Here is a 24316-nt window from a genome sequence, read left to right on the forward strand (position 1 = left end):
CAAACTATTAATTAGCAAATAACGCTTTAATCAGCTGATTTCTTAAAAAAATATTAATAAAGCGTTAATTTGTTAATTAAATTTTAAAATAATAATATGTTAAAAATATTAAAATAGAAATATGTTGTAAATAATAATATTAACACATATGTTATATAATGACTTATCTGCGATTAATATTTTTTGATAGAGATCAACTGATAACTGTCAAAAATTTTAATCGAGTTTAAAGAATTATAACATATTATTAAAACATATTATTTTAATTTTTATAACATATTATTTTAAATTTTAATTAGCAAATTAACACATTAATATTTTTTTACAGAAATCAGCTGATTAAAGCTTTAATTTGCTAATTAATTTTTAAAATAAGAATATATTATAAAAATTTAAATAATAATAATGTTATAATTCTTTAATCTCGATTAAACTTTTTGACAGTTATCAGCTGATTTCTGTCAAAAAATATTAATCGCAGATAAGGCTTTATAACATATTTTTTACAATATATTATTATTTTAATTTTTATAACCTATTATTATTTTTAAATTTAAATAGCAAATGAATGCTTTATTAATATTTTTGACAGAAATCAGCTGATTAAAACGTTAATTTGTTAATTAAATTTTAAAATAATAGTATATATGTATAAAACTTAAAAAATAATAATATGTTTTAAGTAAAATGTTATGGTACTTTAAACTCGATTAATATTTTTTGACAGTTATCAGCTGATTTTTGTCAAAAAAATTATTCAAGTTTAAAGTATTATAACTTATTATTTATAACATTATTGTTTCAATTTTTGTAACATATTTTTAATTTAAAATTTAATTAGCAAATTAACGCTTTAATCAGCTGATATCTGTCAAAAAATATTAATCAAGTTTAAACAAATGATATATAAAAATATTCTTTGTTATATAAAATTGAGGAATGACACTCACGTAGCACACGTGCTTGTGTTGCTCTAGTTTCATTAAAAACAAAAGGAATTAAAATAAATTTGTTAATGTTCGATTTTTCTGGATTCTGTGTAAACCATTAGGTTTTTATCTTTATAAATAATTAAGTTTATAAATAATTTTGCGTTTGGTCCAATTTAAAAGAATAAAAAAAATAGGAAATTCTTATTAAAAAAAAGTAATATTATATTATATAGTAAATATAGTAAATACGTACAAACAGCTGTATATATAAGTGATGTCCAGATAAAAAATGGTACAACATACACCATCTGCAGCATATAAGCGTAATTATCTTCTTGTCTCAGATGATAAGTTGCGTGATTAAATAAGTGATGACATAAAGAGCACATAGGAGTTAAAAAGATTTTTTTAGAATCAATCTAATTTTAATTAGAGATTAAATTTTAATTTTTCAACGAGAATAAAAAAATATAATCATTCATCTCTACTTCATTAATCCATACGACGCTGTTATTAATCGAACATAAGAGAACTCTATGCGCAAAATATACATATAATTACAAGGAAAAAAATAATTATAAATAATCATAAATCATTATATTATTCCTTACTCGAATGTTGGATTATTATATTTTATATATTCTCTGTATTATTATTTTATTTATAGCTCCACAAAGAGAGATCTATTGATTCCTATCTGAAGTGAGTTGCGATCAGCCATTTAAACTGGCTCAATCATTCATCACAATTCACAATTGATATACGTGGGCGCCGCATACATATGTAGAACATACATACGTGCGTACGTGACACACGTGCGTACATACGTACGTACCTCGCGGTGTGTAAAGTGGCTCTTTATTAAATTCACGTGTTTGGTGCCGACCGGCTCCCCGCTGCCGCGTAAAGGAGGAGTCGTCTGTCAAAGGAGTGACGGCTCGGACGAGGAGGAGAAGAACCTGAGGTAATGGCGTGTCGCGTGGCGAGCATCCTTCCGGCGAGCGTTCTTCCGGTCGAGAGCAAAAGCAACCACAGCCAGCGGCTGATCGCCGCTCACGGCAGCAGCTGAGAGTGGAACGTCATCGTCATATTGCGTAAGGTCGACGGACGACCGGCCCGGCGAGGATGTTCGCATGCGGTAGAACCATTGGCCGATTGCCCGCCAGACTCGCGCACGCTAATCGGCTCTATCAACCTGTAAAATACGTCGGTACGTATCGACGCTGATTGTATGTTGATGCGTTTCTCCGTTTCCGCTCTTTCTTCCCCGATCCGCGTTTTTCTCTCATCGGCTTTCATAGAGCGATCTCGTTTCCCGCCTACTTTCGCTCTCTCGACAGCAGGATTATGTCTATTTTTTCCCCTGTATTTTGTCTATGTTGCACTTGTAAATTTGTGTACGCGATAATTGTATATTTGGATCGATGATTGTTTACAATTTGCACGGCGTGTCTACTTTCAAGGGACGTAACCTAAAAAAGCATGCTTGCTCTTATAGATGAATCTGTATCTGTATATTTTTTCATAAAATAATAAGTGAGAGCACAACACTACATTTTATGAATTATATTTTTTACAATCTTTAGTTTGTTTTTTTAATATAAATAAGAATATTTTTTTATAAGAAATATTCATAATTTTTCATAATATTAAGTGATTAATATTCCCTTAATCAGTTTACTAAAAATATATATATTTTTTAGGACTTGTAAATATTAGTAACTTACGCTATAGCAGCGATGCGAGCAATAAAAAATCTCACAAGCCACGAGGTACCACTATCAAACCAGAGGAATGTATACCTGAATCTAGATATTCCAAGCCACAAAAAGCTGTTCCTGCCTGTGAAGTAGGATCTTGCCCAATAATCCAAGAATGCAAATTGAATGGAGATCAGAAACAACCAAGTGAGAAAGGCTCAGATTTTGGCAAGAATGGAAAATATCAATTTCGCTATTGGCATCTTGCTGCCTTGTTTGTAACAGGAGTTGCAGCATACAAGGTAATATATCACAAAAAAATTTCAAATAATTAATTAAGTATATAGCTTAATTAATCTTATATTTTATATAAATCTTATATAATTTTTTAAAATGTTACATTTAATATTTTTTAATATATATTTAATAGATATCCTCATTATCTTGGTGGAAAGATGAAGAAGCAAATCAACAAAAAGGCAAAAGTAAACGTAAGTTAACTGAAAAATTATTTTGATTTTGATTTTTATTATAATACAAAATCAGAAATTTATTATCTATATATATATATATATATATATATATATATATATATGTTATTTATTTGATACAGAACAAAAAGAAGGAAGAAGGAGATTTAGAGAGAAAGTAAAAGTTCCAGCAGAATCCAAATTGATACCTCAAGAAGTATCTTACTTACTGATAGGTGGAGGCACAGCTGCATTTTCAGCATTTAGATCAATTAAATCTAGAGATCCCAAAGCTAAGGTATCTTAGGCAATACAAAATTGAATCCTTTTTTTCTTTCAATTTAAACAAATAAGAATTTTTGTTCAGGTTTTAGTTGTAGCAGAAGAAGATGAATTTCCATACATGAGGCCACCCTTATCCAAAGAACTTTGGTTTAACACAGATAAAGAAACAACTACACAATTACGTTTTAATCAATGGAATGGAACTCAAAGAAGGTAAATTCTTCTAGATTTAACCACATGATTTTTCAGTAATATTATTAATACAATTATATTTCTTTTTGTATTTATACAGAATTTTTACATTTATTTCATAGTATATTTTATGAACCACGGGAATTCTATGCAAATGTTACGCATCTCACGGAATCTGATAAGGGGGGAGTTGCTGTAGCCATGGGTTGGAAAGTAACGAAAATCGATGCTGTAAATAAAATTGTGCTTCTCGAAGATGGTCACGAAATAAAATACAACAAGTGTCTCATTGCAACCGGTAAATTTTAATGACGATTGAAGAAAATTGAAATCTCAATTTAAAATTGAATTTTTCATATGTAATTATATTTTTTTTTTACAGGTACATCGCCGAAATATCTGCCAATATTTGAATCTGTCGAAGATGAAATAAAAGACAAGATTACAACGTTTAGAACAAAGAATGATTTTCTCGATTTGGAACAAAGTGTCTCTAATCCTAAGTGCAAAAATATTGTGATCATTGGTGGCGGATTTCTCGGTTCAGAACTCGCCTGCGCGCTTGCTAGAAGTTGTATGTTTTCTAGTTATTAACAGAATAATCAAAATATTTTTAAAAATATTTTATTGATTATAAAATATATTTTTTATTATAGATAAATCTAAAAATGTTTACCAAATTTATAAAGAGAAGTTTATAATGGCACAAGTATTACCAGAATATTTGAGTGAATGGACCACGAAAAAGGCCGAAGGAGAAGGTGTTCATTCTATACCTAACACAAAAGTCGAAGATTATAGATACAAAAATGGTCAATTGTCCCTCATTCTCACTGGTGGTCAAACTGTATGTTAATATGTTGAAAAATTTACGTATTTTTGATTAATCAAGTGTTCTTATTTACTAAATTTTTTAATTTTTTTTTAACAAAAAGATTGATGCTGATCAAGTGATAGTAGCGACAGGTGTTCAACCAAATACAGATTTGGCAATAACCTCGCATTTAGAAACACATCCTAAGATAGGAGGATTCCTTGTTAATGCTGAGTTAGAAGCAAGAAGCAATCTTTGGGTTGCTGGTGACGCAGCATGTTTCTACGATATCAAATTTGGTAGAAGAAGAGTCGAACATCATGATCATGCTGTCACTTCTGGAAGATTAGCTGGCGAAAATATGACTGGTGCAGGTAATATACTGCTGCAAATTCGAAAATATTTCAAAAATATTAGAGCACAAAAATCAAATATGAAAACAAATGGATTTCTTTCTAGGTAAACCTTATCTGCATCAATCGATGTTTTGGTCAGACTTGGGACCAGATGTAGGATATGAAGCGATAGGTATCGTAGATTCATCTTTGCCAACCGTTGGAGTCTTTGCGAAAGCGACAGAAGCAAACACGATTAATGATTCTAGTGAAGTAAGTAGTCCTTGCAATAAAGTGAAATATATATTTTGTAAGACATAACATACATTTTACTGTTTACTTTTATTTCGTTTTCTTTTTCAGAACAAGGAACAAAAGACAAATTCTAAGGAATCACAATCTAATTCTCAATCGAAGTCATCAGTGATACAAATCATGAAGAACGTTGATAATATAAATCCAGAAAAAGAAAAAAGAGATACATCTGGAGATAATATGAAATCAGTGCAGGAACCTACAAAGCACGAAAATTTCGAGAAAGGTGTTATTTTCTATCTACGAGATGATGTTGTAGTAGGAATAGTGCTATGGAATATCTTTAACCGAATGTCTATTGCCAGACGAGTAAGTCTCTTTTAGTATCTCTATAATTTATTTTAAATATTTTCAGTGTGATTTATTTGAAGAATAAAAATATAAATTTTATCCATAAATTTTAGGTTCTTACGGGGGACACAAAGTATGACGATTTAAATGAAGTAGCGAAATTATTTACGATTCACGAAGATTTATTATTTGATTAACAAGAATGATTGACAATATAGTAAGAGATTTTATTACATGTAAAAAGATGTCCGAATTCCAGTCTGAGATATTATTATTGGAAAACTTGCAATTGGAAAGCTCGCTGAATTTCGTAGGTATGCGAATTATAAGTGCCAGTGCTATTTTATGTTGTATATTTGTACACGAAGATTTCTAAATGTAGTATATACACAAAACAATATACGTACCATATACGTACAAAGTCTACGTTTCATTAGCTAATGCTATCAAAAGCACACTTATACACATGAAAAAATAAAAGATTAATTTTATTAATTATTTTATTATACAACGCAACATCAAATGTTATTTGCTATATAAATACATCATTTACTGATATATAATTTCCTCAACATAAAAAGTCTATATAAAATATTTTCCTTTACAGGATAAAGTTTGCTGTTTATGTATCGTTAACATATATGCATATTTTTCTTTCTTATTTTTTTTTAAGATAGAAAGGTAATAAGATACATTATGTACAATTATAATTCATCTTCTGAATTCAGATTTTTAGTCATTGCCGGTAAAACCCTATTTCTATATCGTTGCCCCAAATTATCCATGTACGAAATGTAATTATGACAACGATACTCGTCGAACATCTGTGTGTGAAGATGCATTTAGCAAGTTGTTTTATGACATATTAAATGTACATAATTCTGTAACTTGATATATTTCGTATACATACCATATTTTCTGGCCACATCTTTTTGCTCGTAAAATTCTTCAACAAAGTATCTTCGCAGAATTGCAAAAGTGATATGCAATAATACACCATATAATCGGGAGGATACAAAATGCAAATTGCAAAAAAGTGAACTATTTCGCTCCATGGAAGAATTCCCCAGAAACATTGCGATATCATTCTATTGGCTATCATCCACCAGTTCACACCACAAACATCCTTATCGTTTAAAAATTAGAATATTACATAGAGTTTTTTTAAATGCATTAAATTTTTTAAATGTGATAAAATTATTCACTCACCTTTAATCCGTATTTAATATTTGGAAGCTCGATATCAACCATAGTTTCTAAAACTTGCATAAAAGTAAATTGTGAACTAGTGTTCTCATTATTTTTTTCGTCAATAACTCTGCCTAATTTTGGCCAAAGAAGCAATGTCGATGGAAATTGAATTAATTGTATGATAAATGTCTTGCATCTGTAATAAATTATAATTTATTATATATAATTTATACAATAAACAATAATTATTGTTAGTGTCCTAGTGAAGAGATATAGGCGAAAGATGTTAGACAATTGAGCGGAATGGCTCAGTGACAGAGTGTTTGTTTGATATGTAAAAGGATCTAGGTTCAAATCCCAGAAGCTAATTTTTTCTTGTTTACACTTATTATCGTATTATATGATAATAGGTCGATGACGAAACAAAACACTCGAGAGTCAATGATACTAAGGAATCATCGACTCGATGAAAATCAAGTTTTCAATCTGAGACCTGCCAATGATGATATATGACTAGCTTGAGTTAATCGTATTGACAGTAGTTTAGAAAGTCTTGTTCGATTGATTGTAATTAAGTTGTTCTTCGTAATTAAGATGTTACGAAGAGATTCACCGATTGAACGAAAAGATACTACTAGACCGTACCGGAAATTAAAGCTGTCGAAAGATTAATTCGCGGTCATCTGAGGCTTAAATTTTTTATTAATAATTCTATTAATAATTTTTTTCTTTAATGAAAAATGAATTATTAAGCGATATTACGTACTTGTCTAAATCTCCATCACAAATAATGAATACTGTTGCTAAGAACCAGTCGAAACCTTCGAATCTGTTCGGTTTATTGTACTGTATAAATATATAGGCAGAATGAATGAATTGTTTTAAATTATTTTGATTATCGTCAGTGTTCTTTAAAATTTGCTGTTGTTCAGCGTAATTCAAAGCAACATTAATCGCCTGTGTATCTTCCGGGAGCCAATAGTCTGCATCGTATGTTATATTTTCTTGCCATTCAAACTGTTCTACCCATTCGGCAGTTGGAATAGCTTTGTGCATTTGGTTCAATAAATTCGTCATTGCTGAATTCTAAGACAAAAATTATTTCTTTCTTATTTTAAATCCTTTCCTATCAAATCATAATTAAATTGCGTACTTAAAATTTTAATTTTATTTACAGAAATTACCTTCATCGGACATCGCGAGGCTTTATGAGCCGCTCTAACTTGCGATACCCAACCGATATCTAACAATCCAGGCCTCTCCTCCTGCAGCATGTCATTTAATTCTGAATCATATTCCGCAACTGGAAACTCTATCATATCTGCGTATATCCTGGGAGGTGGAAATTCCGAAAATAGTTCATATTCTTCCAGTGGTACTGTATGTTGCTTCCTATTATATGTCGTGTAGTACGATTTCAGTAAAATATTATGTCGCAAAATGCTAGAATCGTCAATTATATATTCTTTTGTCGGCTCTGGCTTATCATCATCCATATCTTCATTCTCTATCATAGTCTGCTCGTAATCAGTTTCATCTTCGGCTTGTTCATTTCGAACTTCAATTAATATCGTGCTCTCCTTCTGAATATTTAACAACGCTACCTAAAACAGTATTTATTACACATTACATATATATACTAATATTATTTATAATTATAAATTTTTATCACGTAAAATATTTATTACCTGAAAGTTTAACAAGTTTATTAAATAGACACAAATATCTATGTTCCAAATCACTACATTCAACGACAAAAGACCTAAATGATGATAACGTGAATCCTCATTTAATATAGCTTGCAGCAATTCAGATAAATTCGAAGGATAATCCTTTTCTTCATTGTTATCCAATTCGCTATCATTCATCATAAACGCGGCAAAACCTGTTGCATTAAAATCACATGTTAAAAATAAAGGCGTATTGTAAATACGAGGCATATTGCAGAGTTACTTTTAAATTATTTACAATTAAAATTGAGGGAAAACAATGCAAGTATATGTAAAAATTTGTCGATGTTTTCTCTGTCCCATGGATCGTAAAAGCATGTGGGATCTTCTGCATTTGCGCAAGTTTGCGACAGCAAAGTCGATAGAACATGAGATCCGAGATCTGCGAGGACGTTGTATCCTAGATCGAAATAACCAGCAGACGAGACGAAGCTGACTATGTCGGTGGAGCTCCAGGTCGCTCTTAGAGGAACGATTAATCCGTGAATCAGTTCTTCGAACACCAATTTCTCGTTGACGAGCGCTTGCAAACCGAGCGGTATCGATACCATTTTTAGTAAAACCTTTTTAACAGCACTAGAATATATTTTTAAGAAATTTAAATTAATTTAGAAATTTACATAGATAAAATTTTTTTTCTTTTTATTACCTATCAAGTTGCTGAATTTTATTCTCATTCTCGACGCTGCATTTGTTTAATTTCTTATAAAAACTAGCAACGGCTGGATAAAATTGCGTTTCTATCTGCTCCTGCGCGGCTTCGTAAACGTCATAAATAACGTCGAATAATTTCTCTAACAAATTAAATGAGCTAAGAATACATTCTGTATCCATTATGGAAAACGGTTGTTTTATTAAATTCGAAGCATACTGTATCACGACCGTAACTGGACATTTTGATGGCGCATTTTCAGAACTTGAAGAGTGCTCTTTACAATGCTTAGTCAAGAATACCGGTCCATCGATCGTATCCACCATATGAGAGATAATGTTCAACGTGTGCGGCCAAAGTTTTATATCGTTTGCAGAAAGGGACGTCAAATGGCATAATACAATGTGATAAAATTCAGCATTGTACAATACTTCTGATACATTGAGAACGTTTTGCAGAGCACTACGGGAGGTATCGTATACCCCGCTTGACGCTTCCGTGGCTAATTTATTTAAGGATTTCAATAGTTCTATTAAGAAATCAGCGATGTCGAATGGCGTTTTCAACAAAGTCTCCGTGAACAATGTTCTGCTCGCCTCGTAGCTGCAAAGCTGCGAAACGAAAACCAAACAATGTAGGTAGGTTGCAGTTTCTATCGTATTCCCGGAAATACGCAGCTCGCTGCCCTCATCCGTGATAGATGCGAAGAGGGAACAGGGTGTTTCTTTCATGCCGTTCTTGACGCATTCGACAACGTTCTGCAGAAACGTCGGAGACTTGGCTAAAGCGGCGACGAAAATTTTCCTGATGGAAAAGCTGTGAAGCCATCTCTTGCTCCATTTGGCCTGCGGCTCCAACAGTGAAATGATATTCAGCACGTTTAAGGTTTTAGACTGCAATTCATTGCCAAAGCTGTGCGTACTGAGAAATACTAAAAATTGTTCGATGATTTCTTCTACAATCTTGTCGCTGTGCCTAGAATTCTTCGACATCTGTTTTTGATAATGAATTATCAGATACATTATGCAAAACAATTTCTCGTGTAGGAAGAACTTGAAGTTAATTCCGGAGATCAGAGTAGGCAGAGTCTCGCGCATCTTCTGTGAATGATGTTGTGCATCGAACGCCTCCAATAGATTGCCGTAGATGCTATGCAATTGCGGATAATTCAGCAACTTTGCGTGTACCTGCATGCTAGCTTCGAATATGGCTCTGCTGTCGTCCGTGAGACCATCCAACAACGTCTTCTGGAGAACCTCCCAGTGCGAACTGTTATTTATGTTGGACAAATCAATTTTTAATAAGATTTCGTAGCCGGCCAGTCTCACGTGAACCGGTTTATCGCGACTAATTCTATCGATGATACAGCTATATTCTTCACCGTTTCCTTGCGGAGAAGCCCAATCATCCGCTGTGAGATCGCTGGTAAAGGAAAGTGACGATTGCGATCGCGATGCCGCTGATGAAGGTTTCATCGCTATATATTGCTCGTCAATTACCTTCTTCATAGAACTCAGTAAAGTGGCCATGTCATTCGAATGTGTGAGCTTGTAAGCGATATCGCCGGGTTCCTGTTCCTTATCTATGGCGCTTTGTATGCTTTTCCCAAACTCCTGTTTCAAGCATTTCCTTAGCCATTTATGAAGATCCGGTGGCACGTTCTTCTCCATATTTATTTATTATCTAAACACTAATATTGCGCAAGTAAAATTAAGCAAGTGTAAGGAAACGCACGTGTCTAGCTTCCATAGTTTTGACATTTGTTGTCATAGTAACCAGACATATACGTTATAGTATAGCACGAAAGATATATATATCATACTATATAATATAGTAAATCATTTTATAACAAAATTATACAGCTTGTACATACATGTTTTACAGAACATATAATATCAATTGTATCGAGGAATAAATCGTGAGTATTTTATATACAGTAATGTAATTACGTAATTCCGTTAACGTGCAGGTACTATGATATTCGGAGATTTGGATCGTAATGCGTTAATTCCGCCTTGCAGAGAGCAAACTCCCACGACATTGCACTTTACTAGAAAATCTGCAAACTGTTACAGAGAATATGTTACAATAAATTTCTTTTCACAATTCCTTCTTATATGAATACTTACCAGCGCGTTATTTTGATCGTGCGGTCCAATAATTACAACAACATTATTTTTATTATCCATCAATGGTTTTGCGTGCGGCCCAAGTGTCTCGATGTGAGTTTGAGACAACTGCACACTCGTGAATGGGATATTAATGCTGCCCAGAATAGCGCCTCTCTCGAACCTGTTAAAAATTATTAATATTTAAAAAATAGATAATAATCTTTAATTAATAGAATTGTTGTGTTATTGACTCGTACAAATACTCACTGTATATTGCTACGTACGTCGACCGCTATAATTTTACTCGGCGAATTGTTGTAGAGATTTAGAAAATCGTCTACATTTATCCTCGGCATTTTTTCAGTTCCCGCTTCAGGTTCAATCCAATTTGCGTCCTGCAAGTCAATCGGAGTCTTATAATTATGTAGAAAATTAAAATAATAAGATATAGTAAAAATTAGTGAGATTATTATTATACCTTTGCTGTATTATATTGGTGTTTTCTATATGTGATGCTAGCGGGTGTGTTTTGATACATCGTCATGGAATCTTTAACGCACAGTTCTATATCAACCTCGGGCAGATCGGAGAACAGGAGAATGCATTCATTGAAACCCGACATTAATAAGGAGTCTCTCAATTGCTTCAATATCGCTAGTCCAACCAAAAGAGGAAATGACGAGTCGCCCAGCAATAGTTTATCCCACAGATGTAATATTTTATGCAGCGGAAATACATCTAAAATATTAATAATCTTTAGCATTTGACAATTAATAGTACGAAAGGCTCGTAAAAACAGTGAAACTTACGTGAAAACATTGTTAGGAACCACGGTATCGCAAAGAGTTCTGGTACAAAATTTATGGATTTTAAATGATTCGCCAACTGGGGATCGTGGAATGCAATAATTTGCGAAAACTTGCCCAAATATTCCTGTATCACTGCCGAGTTGTCTTTTAAGAAGAATTTATGGAGATATTTCGATATAAAGGCAGAGAGGCACGCGAATGCTCGGGCTAAAATATAAATTAATTATATATATAATATTAATATAATATATATATAATATTATATATATATAATATATATAATATAATATAATATATGTAGTATATATATATAATATTAATAATACGCGATAAATTAAAGAACTATAATTATGTATATCGAATAATCGTACCTTCGTTAATAAAATTCAGATAAAGAAAAGGCGCTGTCAGCGAATCGAGTCCTTGCCAATAAACATAATGCGCATTATTCCTGACCCACGCCTTTAGTAATCTCTGCAATCGTTCGTGTCCAGCACCAGACGACAGTAATTCGCTATACTGATGACATCTCGGTATGTCCACCTCTATCTGACAAATTATCAGTGAGATGCATTTATATAGTCGAGTAGCGTTTTTTTTTTATATATACAGCAATCGTACCTGCCGATCAGTGTGAGTGGGTGTGTCCTTGTCGATCATATCGTAACGCTTTTTTATGTCGCCGGTGATACTGAGCAAAGCCGCCCACACTGCACCTCTTACTGGAGGTGGTATATCCTTGTGTGCTTCCTCGAGAATTGCCTCCTGAGTGAACGGATACGCCTGCAAAAGTCTGTCAAACAAGACCAATCTGTAAAATTGATATTCCGTGTCGCGTTCTCTTATAATTAATGGCAACTGAGATGCGGCATTCGTCAAGTCTTCCTGTGCCTGAACTCGCATTCTGCAATATAATATATTTGTAATAATTCTATAATATTAAAACAAGTACAGGATTGAGAATGAGAAAACGAATGTATATACTGACTGATTTGTTAACCAAGGATAATTTGCTATATATGGAATATGAGCTAAACGCTGGCGAAGAGTCTCCATGGGAACCTTTACGATCCTTGTATCGAGTAGGCTAGCAGTATCCCTTTGGCCAAACATTTGGCCTAGTAATATGACTAAGCTAAAAAAGAAAATTTAATATTGGATATAATCCTATTGAATTTTTGTTTTAATAATTATCTAAATATATATATAATAATTACTTTGGGATAGATAAAATAGGTGGCCTTGATCTAATGAGACCTTGCTTTTTTAATTCCATAGTAATATCTCCACCAGCCAACTGCCACAAATAATACAACTCGTCCATTCTTCTAACAATAACATTTTTATAGAGATTTTCTTCTTTCTCCTGCGCATTTCTTATTAAATACTCTGCAAATATGGGCAATTCCAGTAATTCCGCTGGAGTTTTACGTTTAACAGGATGAATTTGTAGACACGAATCTACAAATTCCTTTAACTCTTTTGCCAGCTTCTATATATAAAGAAATATGTAACATTAAACTGTAATTGTATTACAATACTATCAGAAAATGAAGAAATTCATACTTCATAAATGTGGAAACAATTGTTTTCCCTGGCAAGACGTTCGAATATACTGGTATCACATAATATTAAGCTCAGAACTTTTCTCAAACATTGAGATAATTTCACACTGGACCAAATGGATTGTCCCAACAACTGTTCCGCTATAATCATTCCCAGTGACCATGAATCTACCTTAGCACCACTTAGATTAGGATTTAGGAATACTTCTGGTGCTGTATATTTTGGAGATCTAAAAATAAAAAGAATATTATTTGAAATTTTCTATCAAACAGATAAATTTATTAAGTTATATTGATAAAAAAGAATTTTAAAATACCCAATTGGGAAGGATACATTCTTTCCACTATCTGTCATATAATATAATCCATAATTATATAGCTGGACATCACTATTTCCTTTAATCAAAATATTATCCGGACTTAAATGTCTATGTACCAGATCTAGTTCATTCATGTGTTTTAATGCCAAAAGACATTGAAAGGATATCTTGATAATCTCTTCTGTACTTAGATCATGTTTGGTGCTTAATGGATCTCCGCTGTATTCTGCGACAACCACTATTCTTTCTACAAATACAAGAAAATTATATATATATATATATATATATATATATATATATATATATAAAGTATAAATATGTATAAATAAATTTATAAAATTGTATTATATTGAGACTAACCATGCTTGCTTCTAATTATATCGAGATAGGGTGAGAGATGAGGATGGTAAATGGTCTTTAGAAATTGTGACTTCCCATAAATAGTTATAGAATTTGGTGTGAGCGGCAGACCATTGCTGCCGCATACTTCCACTGGGTGACTTTGTGCGAAGAAAGTCATGCCTCCCAAGCATCGCTCTTCGTTTTCCAAAAGTGCAGGACACATGTTTGTATATGTATAATTGTACATCAAATTCTCAAATTATTCGTGCCAATTCCACTGTTCTGGCTCAGATGTTCTGTCACTCATAGTTTTATTGCAAAGAGAATTTCATACATCCTTCATGACATTCTCAAAGTGGAAGATGGAAAATCCGCCTCCTCTGTTTATCGTTTACAGCTGTCATTCGACAAAATAATACATATATATATATAAAAACATATAATTGTAGGCGACATTAATCGGTACATCAGAAATTGATTATATCAGAGTATGATAACCAACAAATTCGATTCGTGAAACGGACAAACGGACTGAATGTCACTAGTATTTAGTATTTCTGTTCTGATAGAAGCGAAAGCTTCAGTCAAGGATTTACGTCAATTTATATCAAATACGTCAAGATTTGAAGAAAACGGAAGAAAGTATTACAAGGATAATAAATCCTTCTCTCTTGCTGATGAATCTCTATTTTTAGTCATCCAGTCTTCGATGAATCCAAATTAACGTAAATACTTTCTATTCTTTTTTTGAAGCAACTCTCACAATCTCTATCTATTAATTATTACTTTCTAATTATTTTTATCTCCATTTTTTAACTTGTCATTACAATAGTTTATTGTACATTTGAGTTAATTATTTTTGAGTTAAACAATCAACTCAAATCAAGCAACAAAAATTTATATGTGTCAAAATAATCCAAAGATATTATGATTAAAGATATGCATTGTTTTACTCCAAAAAATTGACGTACTGAGAAAAATAAATGTGTAACGTGTTAGTGTAATTATAGTAAAGTTATTTAAATTTAAGAGTTTAAAAATTATATCTAGTACTTTGTTGAATAATACATATTGATTTGAATTCTTTGTTACAGAATTTCATCCTCAGAGTATTTTACCGGGACATTTATAATGTCTTCGGTCCAGCGTGCATTTGCTCATAAATTAAACAAACAACATGCTGCTGATGTGAGGCGGCAGATTGCTACATCTACTTCCTATTCGCGTGATTTATCAAAAAGTGGCAGCAGTGTATCAGGATTTTCTTCCACGGTGCGTAGGCTCTCTTAAAAATCTTAAGATATTATATATCTCTCTTTTGAAACAAATTAATATTTAATTTCTATATAGATGTCCTTATGTGAGGTACTAGAACCACTTGATTATGAGGAATTCTTAGCACAACATCAATCAGTGCTGGACCGTGATCCCTTAAAACCAATATTAGATTTTCCACCAGGAGATGTTGAATTGAGGGTCGTAAAAAGGAAAATTCGCACAGAAGAGCCAGTAGTTCCACACGAATCACTGTAAGCAAAATAATTATGGTGTTATTAGTACAATCAATTATTTAAAATCTAGCTTTTATTTTAATTGCAATGTCTGACTTTCAGAGATACTGTGTCACCTTATGTGAAGAGATGCATCGAGAGCTTTACTTCAGACTGGATGGTAATACATCGTAAATACAAAGGAAGAATCTCACCTATTGCTAGAGACAGATTGCTTCAGGATACACCTAGACAAGATTTCGAGGTATGCTGGGAATGAAATTAATTTGTTTATATAAATAGTATTTAAGAGTGAGAAAGGAATTTATTCGAATCAGGTAGATCAAGAAGATACAAATGGCTGCGGATCACCAAACGAGGAAGACGATTTATCCAACTGCGGAGATACTCCAAGAGGATCTTGGGCAAGTCTGGATCTGCGGCATTCGCAGCACGATCCGCTTTTGCCGAGTTTATTAGATCGTGTCTGTTTCGAGACGATTGATCAGATGAATGAACAAAAGAGATTGGAGGATCGACAGGTAGGTAATTGCAACATGGCAAGTTTGTAAACATTTATTAAATATTTTGATCAAATATTTGTTTCAGGAAGCCTTATTTCCGCTTTATGCCCCTTCGACATCTCCTGACGACGAGTGGCAAGAAATTAGCGCTGCCCCCGAACCTACAGAGCCTTTCGCTCATAAAGTTCTCGTGAAATGTCTGCAATTAAAGTTGGAACTGGAAGTGGAGCCAATATTTGCGAGCCTCGCATTGTATGATGCTAGAGAAAAGAAAAAGGTATTATATATATTTTTTATATATTTCATAATTTTTATATACTTTTTATAATTTAATGTTACATAGTTTTAAGAATGCCTGATATTAATTATAAATCATTATATTTCAGGTGTCGGAGAATTTTTATGTCGATATGAATTCCGAAGGATTGAAAAGAATGCTTGGAGGACACATCGCTTATAGTGACGCGAGTACTTTAGCTAGAAGCTGCGTTCTGAGTATCAGTAAACCCAGTCCCGATTTGTTTCTCGTCATACGGTTGGAGAAAGTATTGCAGGGTGATATTTCGGAGTGTGCCGAGCCTTATTTACGCGAAGATAAAAATAAAGATAAAGTAAGAATAAAAGATAAAATGACGCGCATTTAAATTAACAATTTTCTATTATTACTTTGTCTATTTTTATAGGTCAGAGCTGCCGCTGCCGCTGCGTGCGAACGTTTAGGTCGCTATAGGATGCCTCTCGCGTGGACCGCGATTCATCTGTCCGGTGTAATTGGAGGCGGTGGCGATGCAGATAGCACCGGAAGTGCCGGTTCCTTAGACAGAAAGTCAGGCAGTTTGGAACAGTGGCGCAAGAAAGTGGAACCGCCAACGAGGCGAGGTTCGTTAGAAAGACGGAGTTCGGATAAAAGACGCAGTTGGTCTCCGGATGATTTCGCCAACTGTCTCGATAGCTTTAGGTTTGTATAATATTTCTACGGGAGGGGGCATGAATATAGGACAGTCTGAATAAAATCTTGATATTTTTACAGGCCCATTACTTTGACAGTCTCAAGCTTCTTTAAACAGGAAAGCGAACGACTCCGCGACGAAGATCTCTATAAACTTTTGGTCGAATTGCGGAAACCTGGTTCTAATTTGAAACGATTAAAGTGTTTACCAGGGATATTGAAATTGGATCTCAGTCCTAGACCGGAGGAGTTACCTAGGTGTTTAGATCCTGATCTCAGGAGATTAGTTCCGTATCCGGATGAGAAGAGCCGGCCGGTTAAAGAAATACTCGAATTCCCAACCGAAGTTGTTTCACCAGATTTAACTTATCGCAATCTTCTGTATCTTTATCCCAAGGTATATATCGAATATGATTGCACGATGACATATTTTCTATTAATCGTTCGATGTTAGAATTATGTTTTATCATTTGTAGGAAGCGAATTTCAGTTCCAGGACCGGTTCAGCTCGTAATATCGCCGTAAGAATTCAGCTTATGGGAGGTGAACAAGAAGCCGATGCACTCACAGCTATCTTGGGCAGATCGTCGTGTCCCGAAATGACGCACGAGTACTTTACTTCTGTATCATATCACAATAAGAACCCGAACTTTTATGACGAAGTCAAGATGAGATTGCCCGCTGACTTGAGCGCTAAACATCATTTATTATTCACCTTTTATCATATCAGTTGTCAAAAGAAAGCGGAACAACCGAACGTTGAAACGGCAGTTGCTTATACAGTAAATTTCAATCAGTAATTAATAATGAAATTAATGAAGTTAATAATATAATTGATATATTGAACATATAAAAATTATTTTTAGTGGCTACCACTTTTAAGAGACGGTCATCTTCAATCAGGCGAATTTAGCTTGCCTGCTATGTTGGATCCGCCGCCTGCAAATTATTCCTACATCGCACCTGATGTTCTTCTGCCAGGTACTCGATGGGTCGACGCTCATCGAGGAGTTTTTACTGTCATATTGGAGCCCGTTTCTAGCGTTCATCCACAAGATAAATACATCGATAGGTATAATATATTAATATTATAATATAATGTATTAACTTGCTTTGTTTGAGTGAATTAAAAGATACTTAATATACATAATTTTTGTTATAGATTTTTATCGTTATGTGGTTTTCTGGAAACCGGACAAGTTCCGCCTCGCATCGGCGAAGCGGGCATGGAATCGGAATTGAAATCAGCCCTTCTCGAATTAGCGCGTACCTCGCATTCCGCTTTGGTGCGATCTCTTCCTCAATTACTGGATCAATTGTTGTGTCTTCTCGTACGACCACCAACCTTGCCTTCTCAGCCGTTGAACGTCGCCGCTACCATTTTCGAGGCTCTAGGCTTGCTCGTGCGAAATATCACCAATCTACCGGACGGTCAACTGGATGCACATGGAAGACACGCGCTTTTGGCCACGTATATAGCGTATCAATGTTCTCTGCCAAGTATGTCTAACGGCGGGGGCGTCGTACGAGCACAGAGCAATCCCGATCTGCCTTTAGAAGATTTGGAGATGGAGATCCATTCGCGTGGATTGGATAGAACCGCGTCGATGCGACAGGAATCCCCTTCGATCAACAGTCATCCTACCAGAAGACTTTTGCACGAGGAGCTCGCCTTGCACTGGGTCGTGTCCACCGGTCAGGCACGCGAATTGGCGATAACTCAATCCTGGTTCTTCCTGGAGTTGATAGTGCGCTCGATGGTCGTTACGATGTCCGAGACGGGTACCTTGGAAGCTCCGCGAAAGCTGAGATTCTCGCCACAGTTTTGTGACGACGTCGCGACACTCGCCGCTGCATTGACATCCGAGGTGATATCACGTTGCGGTAAAGAAATACGCGTGGCGTCCAATTTGATATCGAGCCTCGGCAATTTTCTGTCCGATCTACTGTCTGTGATGGACAGAGGATTTGTTCTGTCGCTCGTTCGCGCCACTTGTTGCTCATTGTCGGACGCGTCGATGCATATTCCCGATTCGGCGGCATTGTACGCTCTGAAACTCGATCTCGTGAGAACCGTATGCTCGCACGAACACTACGTGGCGTTGAATCTTCCTTTCGGCACAGGCTACACCTCGGGTTCCGCTCCGGCATCGCCAAGTCCGTCGACCGGCAGTTCAGGCAGTCTGATCTCCACCCTCGTGCCCGGAGATAGAGTTAGATTTTCGGAACTCAGCCAAGAATTCAGACAGCAACACTTTTTGGTCGGCATTATTCTGTCTGATTTGGCGAATACCCTGGAGATTCCGAATCCGATGCTGCAGAATAAAGCTATCGGGAGCATACGGCATCTTATGAGTTGTCACGACGCTGATTCGCGATATTCCGATCCCGCAACGAAAGCCAGAGTCGCTGCACTTTATCTGCCTTTACTCAATATTTTAATGGACGCTTTGCCTCAGCTTTATCACTGGGATTCCAAGGATAAGAGTGTTTATCCGGACGAATCCGGATCAATCACGCAATCGGTAGCTTTGGCCATTGCCGGTGGGGCATCGGCAGACACCGCGGGAAATCAATGTCGCGTGTCCTTAAGCTCGGAGGCTACTCGACATCTATTAATGTGTGTCTTATGGGTACTCAAAGGATTGGAGCGAACCGCGCTAGCGCAATGGTGCTCCGAACTCAGTGCAAGACGTATTCTGAGTTTATTGCAAGTATTGAATATTGCTACCGCGGCTTTCGAGTACAAAGGTAAAAAAGCGCTGAAAAGATTGCCACCTCAAGCTGCGGCCACTAGCGACATTAGATCGCGATTGGAAGACGTGATCCTCGGTCAGGGAAGTGCCAGGAGTGAGATGATGCTGCGAAGGAAGGAAAGAGTAACTGGCGACAAGTTGAGATGGCGCAAGGACCAAATGCCTTACAGGTAAATAATATATATGTTAGTTACTATAGTTAAAATTATACATATGACAATTTTTCAAGATCTTGCGAACAGCCGGAAGGAAGAGCTGTAGAACAGGATGCTCACATAGAAGGAGCTTTAGCGGCTGAAGCTTCTCTTGTCGTATTAGATACTTTAGAATCTGTAGTTCAAGCTGACGGTGGTGGAGGTATTTAATGATTTCTTATATATATTATATATATATTATCTATATATTTATAAATGTAATAAGTTAATTAAATTGTGACATGTTTATAGGGGCGGTTGTTGGAGCGGTGTTAAAAGTGCTGTTGAGAGCGTTGGCTAGAAACCAAAGTACATCAGTACTTCAGCACATGTTTAATACACAGCGAGCTCTAGTTTTCAAGTATCATAGCGCATTGTTCGACGAGGAAAGCGAACGCTGCGGAGATTTATGTTTAACATTGCTCACTCGATGCAGCTCGCCGTTAAGCGCCGTCAGAAGTCACGCAGCTGCGAGTCTATACTTGCTGATGCGACAAAATTTCGAAATTGGGAATGTAAGCTATCACAATGATCTCGGTATTGGTAATTACACAGCATTATACTTTAGTCTTTTATTTTTGTAGAATTTTGCACGCGTCAAGATGCAAGTCACAACGTCTTTATCCGCTCTCGTTGGAAGAGGAAGAGCTCCTAGCGAAGGAGCATTACGTAGAGCGTTGAAAACAGTGCTGGTGTATGCTGAAAGGGATACGGAGCTTGCAGATACGAGTTTTCCTGAACAAGTCAAGGATCTACTATTCAATCTTCATATGATTCTTTCCGATACTGTTAAAATGAAGGAGTTCCAAGAGGATCCTGAAATGCTGTTGGATTTAATGTATAGGTAAGATTTCGACGATATGTGACTTCTGTTTAAAAACATAATAAACTTAGACTATATATATGTGTATAACTATATATGTATCTTAGTTTATTAAATTGTACATCTATATTTTGTTTAGACTAGAACAACACAAGCGCGCGCCATTCGTCGATTTTATGTTAAAAAGAATGATATTTAAAAAAAAAAACAATATAAAGTTTGTTTTAATATTTTTTCGATTAATATTTTTTGACAGAAATCAGCTGATAACTGTCAAAAATAATCATCGAATTTAAAGTATTATAACATATTATTTAAAACATATTATTATTTTAATTTTTATAACTTTATAACTTTTTTATAGCTTTTTTATAATTATTATTATATATTAAATTGTACATCTACATTTTATCTAGAATCGCCAAAGGCTATCAAGGATCACCCGATCTTCGACTGACTTGGCTCGCAAACATGGCGCAACAGCACATGGAAAGAAAGAATCACACGGAAGCAGCGATGTGTTTAGTACACAGTGCTGCTCTGGTAGCGGAATATCTTCATCTATTGGAACCTGGTGGCGGCGGTCGGCCTGTAGGAGCCGTCGCTTTGAACGCCGTGACACCAAACGCTTTAGAGGAAAGCGCCGTGGGCGATGACGTGTTGGCTAGAAGAGAAGAAGGACTTTGTTTAGGTCCTGACTTTTCAGAAAGCGGATTGGCAGGATTATTGGAACATGCGACTAGCTCTTTTCATGCAGCTGGAATGTACGAAGCTATACCTGACGTCTACAGAGTGTTGCTTCCTATAGCCGAAGCTGCACACGATTACAAGAAGTTAGCTAACATTCACGGGTAAAAAGATTCAAATTAATCCATAATTTATGAAAAAAAGACATTCTTTTAAATGTATGTAAAATATATTTTTTTAAATTGTATAGCAAACTTCACGAGGCATATACGCGCGTGGAACAGTTGGCCGGCAAACGCGTCTTCGGGACGTATTTCAGAGTTGGTTTTTACGGCGTCAGATTCGGCGATCTTGCCGGCGAAGAGTTTGTCTACAAAGAACCGACCTTGACGAAACTCCCGGAAATATTTTCGCGACTCGAGAACTTTTACGCCGAGAGATTTGGAGCGGACAATATAGTTATAATAAAGGATTCGAATCCTGTGGATCCTAGCAAATTGGAATCAGATAAAGCTTACGTACAGATCACTTATGTAGAGCCGTACTTTGAGACGCACGAACTCAGACATAGACCTACAGTTTTCCATCGCAATTTTAATATAAGTAAGTGATAATTTAGATAAGCTCTTTTTTATTATTGCAAATAATTTTATTTATTTTTTACGATGTTATTTTTAGAACGATTTGTTTATGCGACACCCTTCACTCCTGGCGGCAAGGCGCATGGTGAGCTGCGCGAACAGTGCAAACGAAAAACAATATTAACGGTGGCAACACATTTCCCGTATCTGAAAACTAGAATTCGAGTCGTAGCTCGGAAGCAGATAGTTTTGAGTCCCATTGAAGTAGCAATCGAAGATATACAGAAAAAAACTGCTGAAGTATTATTATTCGTTTATTATTATTTTATAATATATTTTTATAATATTTATATTATAATATATAATATATAATATGATATATTATTTTATAATATATTTTGACTCTATTATATGCAATATAATGCATGTGTATGTATATTTTTAGGTGGCTGCAGCAACTGCTCAGGAACCACCTGACGCAAAGATGTTGCAGATGGTTCTTCAAGGTTGCATCGGCACCACTGTCAATCAAGGACCTGCCGAGGTAGCGGTCGTATTTCTGTCCGGTTTACGCGAACAGAATGCGCAGCCGACCAGATTGCAACACAAGCTTCGCCTGTGTTTCAAAGATTTCCAGAAAAAGTGTCTTGATGCTTTACGACGTAATAAGAATCTAATTGGTCCTGATCAGCGGGATTATCAACGAGAACTCGAAAGAAATTACCAAAGATTAACTGAACGATTGGCACCTCTCATCGCTTGGAGGTAAGAGATTTTTATTAGAGAAACAAATATATATCTTCTTTCTTCAATTTTCCGTGTTAAATCTTTTTTATATTGTCACTATAGTGGGCCGTCTTTAATTAATAATCAGCAAGCTATACCGGCAACTTCGCCGCGTTGGTAATGAAACACTGCCATAAATTACCAAAGACAACTCTATTCAACTATTAATCGTGTATGAGATTGTCATTTATATACAGCTGATTCTACTTATCGTATTGTGAGAAATATTCGTTGAATCCTTGCTTTATAACAAAGTTAAAACTATTTTAAATTAGTTCCTAAATAAATGTAAGAGCTAGAAGATTATATCACATTATATATTATTATATATATTATATTTCTGAATTATTAAATAAATCAATATTTTGTTGCAAAAAAGGGATAATATATTAAAAAATTGTCTGAGAAACTTGCAAATATGTTAATATTAAAGACTTAGGAATTGAATGTTTGTAAAACAAGGATTTAGCGTAATTTATTTATATATAGTTATATATTCTTATGAGTATTTAAATATTACGATACGCTGTGACCATCACTTTAAATGGATTTAAATATCGAGTATCTATATATGGATAAATTTTTTTAAAATGATTGATAAATGTGTATATATATTACATAATATTGTTTTGTCACATATCTTCATAAATCTCTCATCGGTTTGTGCAGTTATTTATTACATTCAATACATCAAAATGCAATATATAATTTTAATGTTGTAATAAGTACTTAGATCTATAAATGAGAACTTAATGTGTTTATTATCGAATAAATATTCGATTAATTAATTAGTTAAAAGATTTAAGTTATTACTGTGCGTCTTATAAAACAATTTCATTCTATTTTGTTGTTTATCAATGTATATGTATTATATTACACATTATTCATTCATAACTATAAACTTTGACATTATGCAATTATATTTTATGAAACCGAGCGCCGAGTATTTTTATGAGAATAAAAGTAGCTTCCAAACTAGACTAGATTATATGAAATCTGAATTAGAAATATTTTCCTTTAGAATTTTTCGATTGTATCGATTGTAAAATTGTATATGACGCACTCGGTTCATAAGATGTTAACTTATTAAATAGATAGTTCGTGTGATATTACACATTATAAACAAAACCATTTTTCTACAATTTTTAGATTTGTAAGATTAAAATTATTATACGTTTACAGCACTTCAAGCCTTATGTAAGATCGCATTTTTGTATTTCACGAAATATTGGAAATATATACAAATTTTGTACGCAGTCAACTTATACTTTTTGAAGGATAAGAAAAAGGGAGCAGAGGTCTTTATTTAAAATCTTGATAGACTTTTCTCATCACTATTTATATATTCCTTCAAACATTCATTCTCTGCTTATTTATCATCTTTTTTTATTAATTTTTCCGACTTATAATTTTAGAGTAGTTATTGTTTTATCCATTTATTGTTTTATCTGTGTACATGATTTAATTTCCTG

The 24316-nt window shown here is 34.5% G+C and overlaps 5 protein-coding genes across 6 annotated transcripts in view; 3 read left to right on the forward strand and 2 right to left on the reverse strand.

Annotated features, from left to right (window-relative positions):
- LOC145940867 (uncharacterized) overlaps positions 1-1720 on the forward strand; it is a 118556-nt gene extending 116836 nt beyond the window's left edge. The window contains exon 5 of the mRNA XM_083046503.1: positions 1600-1720. The gene's annotated coding sequence lies outside the window, so the exon portion shown is untranslated. The remainder of the gene's footprint in view (positions 1-1599) is intronic.
- Positions 1721-1831: 111 nt separating this feature from the next.
- On the forward strand, positions 1832-5588 carry Aif (Apoptosis inducing factor). Its single transcript, XM_083046361.1, has 12 exons — positions 1832-2142; positions 2636-2934; positions 3063-3123; positions 3246-3400; positions 3470-3600; positions 3702-3877; positions 3962-4153; positions 4236-4426; positions 4515-4767; positions 4853-5001; positions 5092-5352; positions 5448-5588. Exons 1-12 carry the CDS (start codon positions 2058-2060, stop codon positions 5529-5531), a joined length of 2037 nt encoding a protein of 678 aa, XP_082902487.1. The 5' UTR covers positions 1832-2057; the 3' UTR covers positions 5532-5588.
- Zir (dedicator of cytokinesis) lies at positions 5551-24308 on the forward strand. Of its 2 annotated transcripts, none has more exons than XM_083046346.1 (20): positions 5551-5648; positions 15149-15326; positions 15405-15583; positions 15668-15809; positions 15883-16086; positions 16154-16345; positions 16455-16679; positions 16752-17026; positions 17099-17414; positions 17494-17799; positions 17884-18089; positions 18180-19943; positions 20003-20130; positions 20220-20482; positions 20552-20811; positions 21207-21641; positions 21728-22080; positions 22156-22358; positions 22504-22823; positions 22908-24308. In XM_083046346.1, the coding sequence occupies exons 2-20, from the start codon at positions 15186-15188 to the stop codon at positions 22963-22965; spliced, it is 5970 nt and encodes a 1989-aa protein (XP_082902472.1). In that variant the 5' UTR covers positions 5551-5648; positions 15149-15185; the 3' UTR covers positions 22966-24308. The 2 variants fall into 2 exon arrangements, with proteins under 2 accessions (XP_082902472.1, XP_082902471.1); XM_083046345.1 differs by lacking the exon at positions 5551-5648 and adding an exon at positions 14607-14779.
- Positions 6033-10589, reverse strand: LOC145940796 (protein broad-minded). The gene is made up of 8 exons (XM_083046359.1): positions 8905-10589; positions 8494-8831; positions 8214-8410; positions 7710-8129; positions 7292-7611; positions 6544-6721; positions 6245-6460; positions 6033-6158 (listed from the first exon to the last, which is right to left on the reverse strand). The coding sequence occupies exons 1-8, from the start codon at positions 10575-10577 to the stop codon at positions 6039-6041; spliced, it is 3462 nt and encodes a 1153-aa protein (XP_082902485.1). The 5' UTR covers positions 10578-10589; the 3' UTR covers positions 6033-6038.
- LOC145940797 (TBC domain-containing protein kinase-like protein) lies at positions 10734-14462 on the reverse strand. The gene is made up of 12 exons (XM_083046360.1): positions 14073-14462; positions 13710-13959; positions 13394-13622; positions 13045-13319; positions 12816-12962; positions 12449-12731; positions 12199-12376; positions 11828-12034; positions 11497-11756; positions 11286-11413; positions 11037-11199; positions 10734-10973 (listed from the first exon to the last, which is right to left on the reverse strand). Exons 1-12 carry the CDS (start codon positions 14299-14301, stop codon positions 10866-10868), a joined length of 2457 nt encoding a protein of 818 aa, XP_082902486.1. The 5' UTR covers positions 14302-14462; the 3' UTR covers positions 10734-10865.
- Positions 24309-24316: the final 8 nt, after the last annotated feature.

Source organism: Prenolepis imparis, unplaced genomic scaffold (genome assembly GCF_030444845.1).
Source record: "Prenolepis imparis isolate NDT839.2.m4 unplaced genomic scaffold, iyPreImpa1.0 SCAF_9, whole genome shotgun sequence".
Taxonomy (NCBI): domain Eukaryota; kingdom Metazoa; phylum Arthropoda; class Insecta; order Hymenoptera; family Formicidae; genus Prenolepis; species Prenolepis imparis.

What these genes read in the sequence shown, in the direction of transcription:
- LOC145940797 (XM_083046360.1), bottom strand. Translation starts at nt 14,301, where the DNA reads ATGTACAATTATACATATACAAACATGTGTCCTGCACTTTTGGAAAAC. An exon ending in TATAATTAGAAGCAAGCATG is followed by an intron (nt 13,960 to 14,072) that starts GTTAGTCTCAAT and finishes TTGTATTTGTAG; the next exon opens with AAAGAATAGTGGTTGTCGCA. An exon ending in ACGATCAAAATAACGCGCTG is followed by an intron (nt 10,974 to 11,036) that starts GTAAGTATTCAT and finishes TCTCTGTAACAG; the next exon opens with TTTGCAGATTTTCTAGTAAA.
- Aif (XM_083046361.1), top strand. Translation starts at nt 2,058, where the DNA reads ATGTTCGCATGCGGTAGAACCATTGGCCGATTGCCCGCCAGACTCGCG. An exon ending in CAGGAGTTGCAGCATACAAG is followed by an intron (nt 2,935 to 3,062) that starts GTAATATATCAC and finishes TATATTTAATAG; the next exon opens with ATATCCTCATTATCTTGGTG. An exon ending in CAAGTGTCTCATTGCAACCG is followed by an intron (nt 3,878 to 3,961) that starts GTAAATTTTAAT and finishes TTTTTTTTACAG; the next exon opens with GTACATCGCCGAAATATCTG.
- Zir (XM_083046346.1), top strand. Translation starts at nt 15,186, where the DNA reads ATGTCTTCGGTCCAGCGTGCATTTGCTCATAAATTAAACAAACAACAT. An exon ending in AGAGATTGGAGGATCGACAG is followed by an intron (nt 16,087 to 16,153) that starts GTAGGTAATTGC and finishes TATTTGTTTCAG; the next exon opens with GAAGCCTTATTTCCGCTTTA. An exon ending in AACTGTCTCGATAGCTTTAG is followed by an intron (nt 17,027 to 17,098) that starts GTTTGTATAATA and finishes ATATTTTTACAG; the next exon opens with GCCCATTACTTTGACAGTCT.
- LOC145940796 (XM_083046359.1), bottom strand. Translation starts at nt 10,577, where the DNA reads ATGGAGAAGAACGTGCCACCGGATCTTCATAAATGGCTAAGGAAATGC. An exon ending in TGTGATGGAGATTTAGACAA is followed by an intron (nt 6,722 to 7,291) that starts GTACGTAATATC and finishes AATTTATTACAG; the next exon opens with ATGCAAGACATTTATCATAC. An exon ending in ATATTAAATACGGATTAAAG is followed by an intron (nt 6,461 to 6,543) that starts GTGAGTGAATAA and finishes TTAAACGATAAG; the next exon opens with GATGTTTGTGGTGTGAACTG.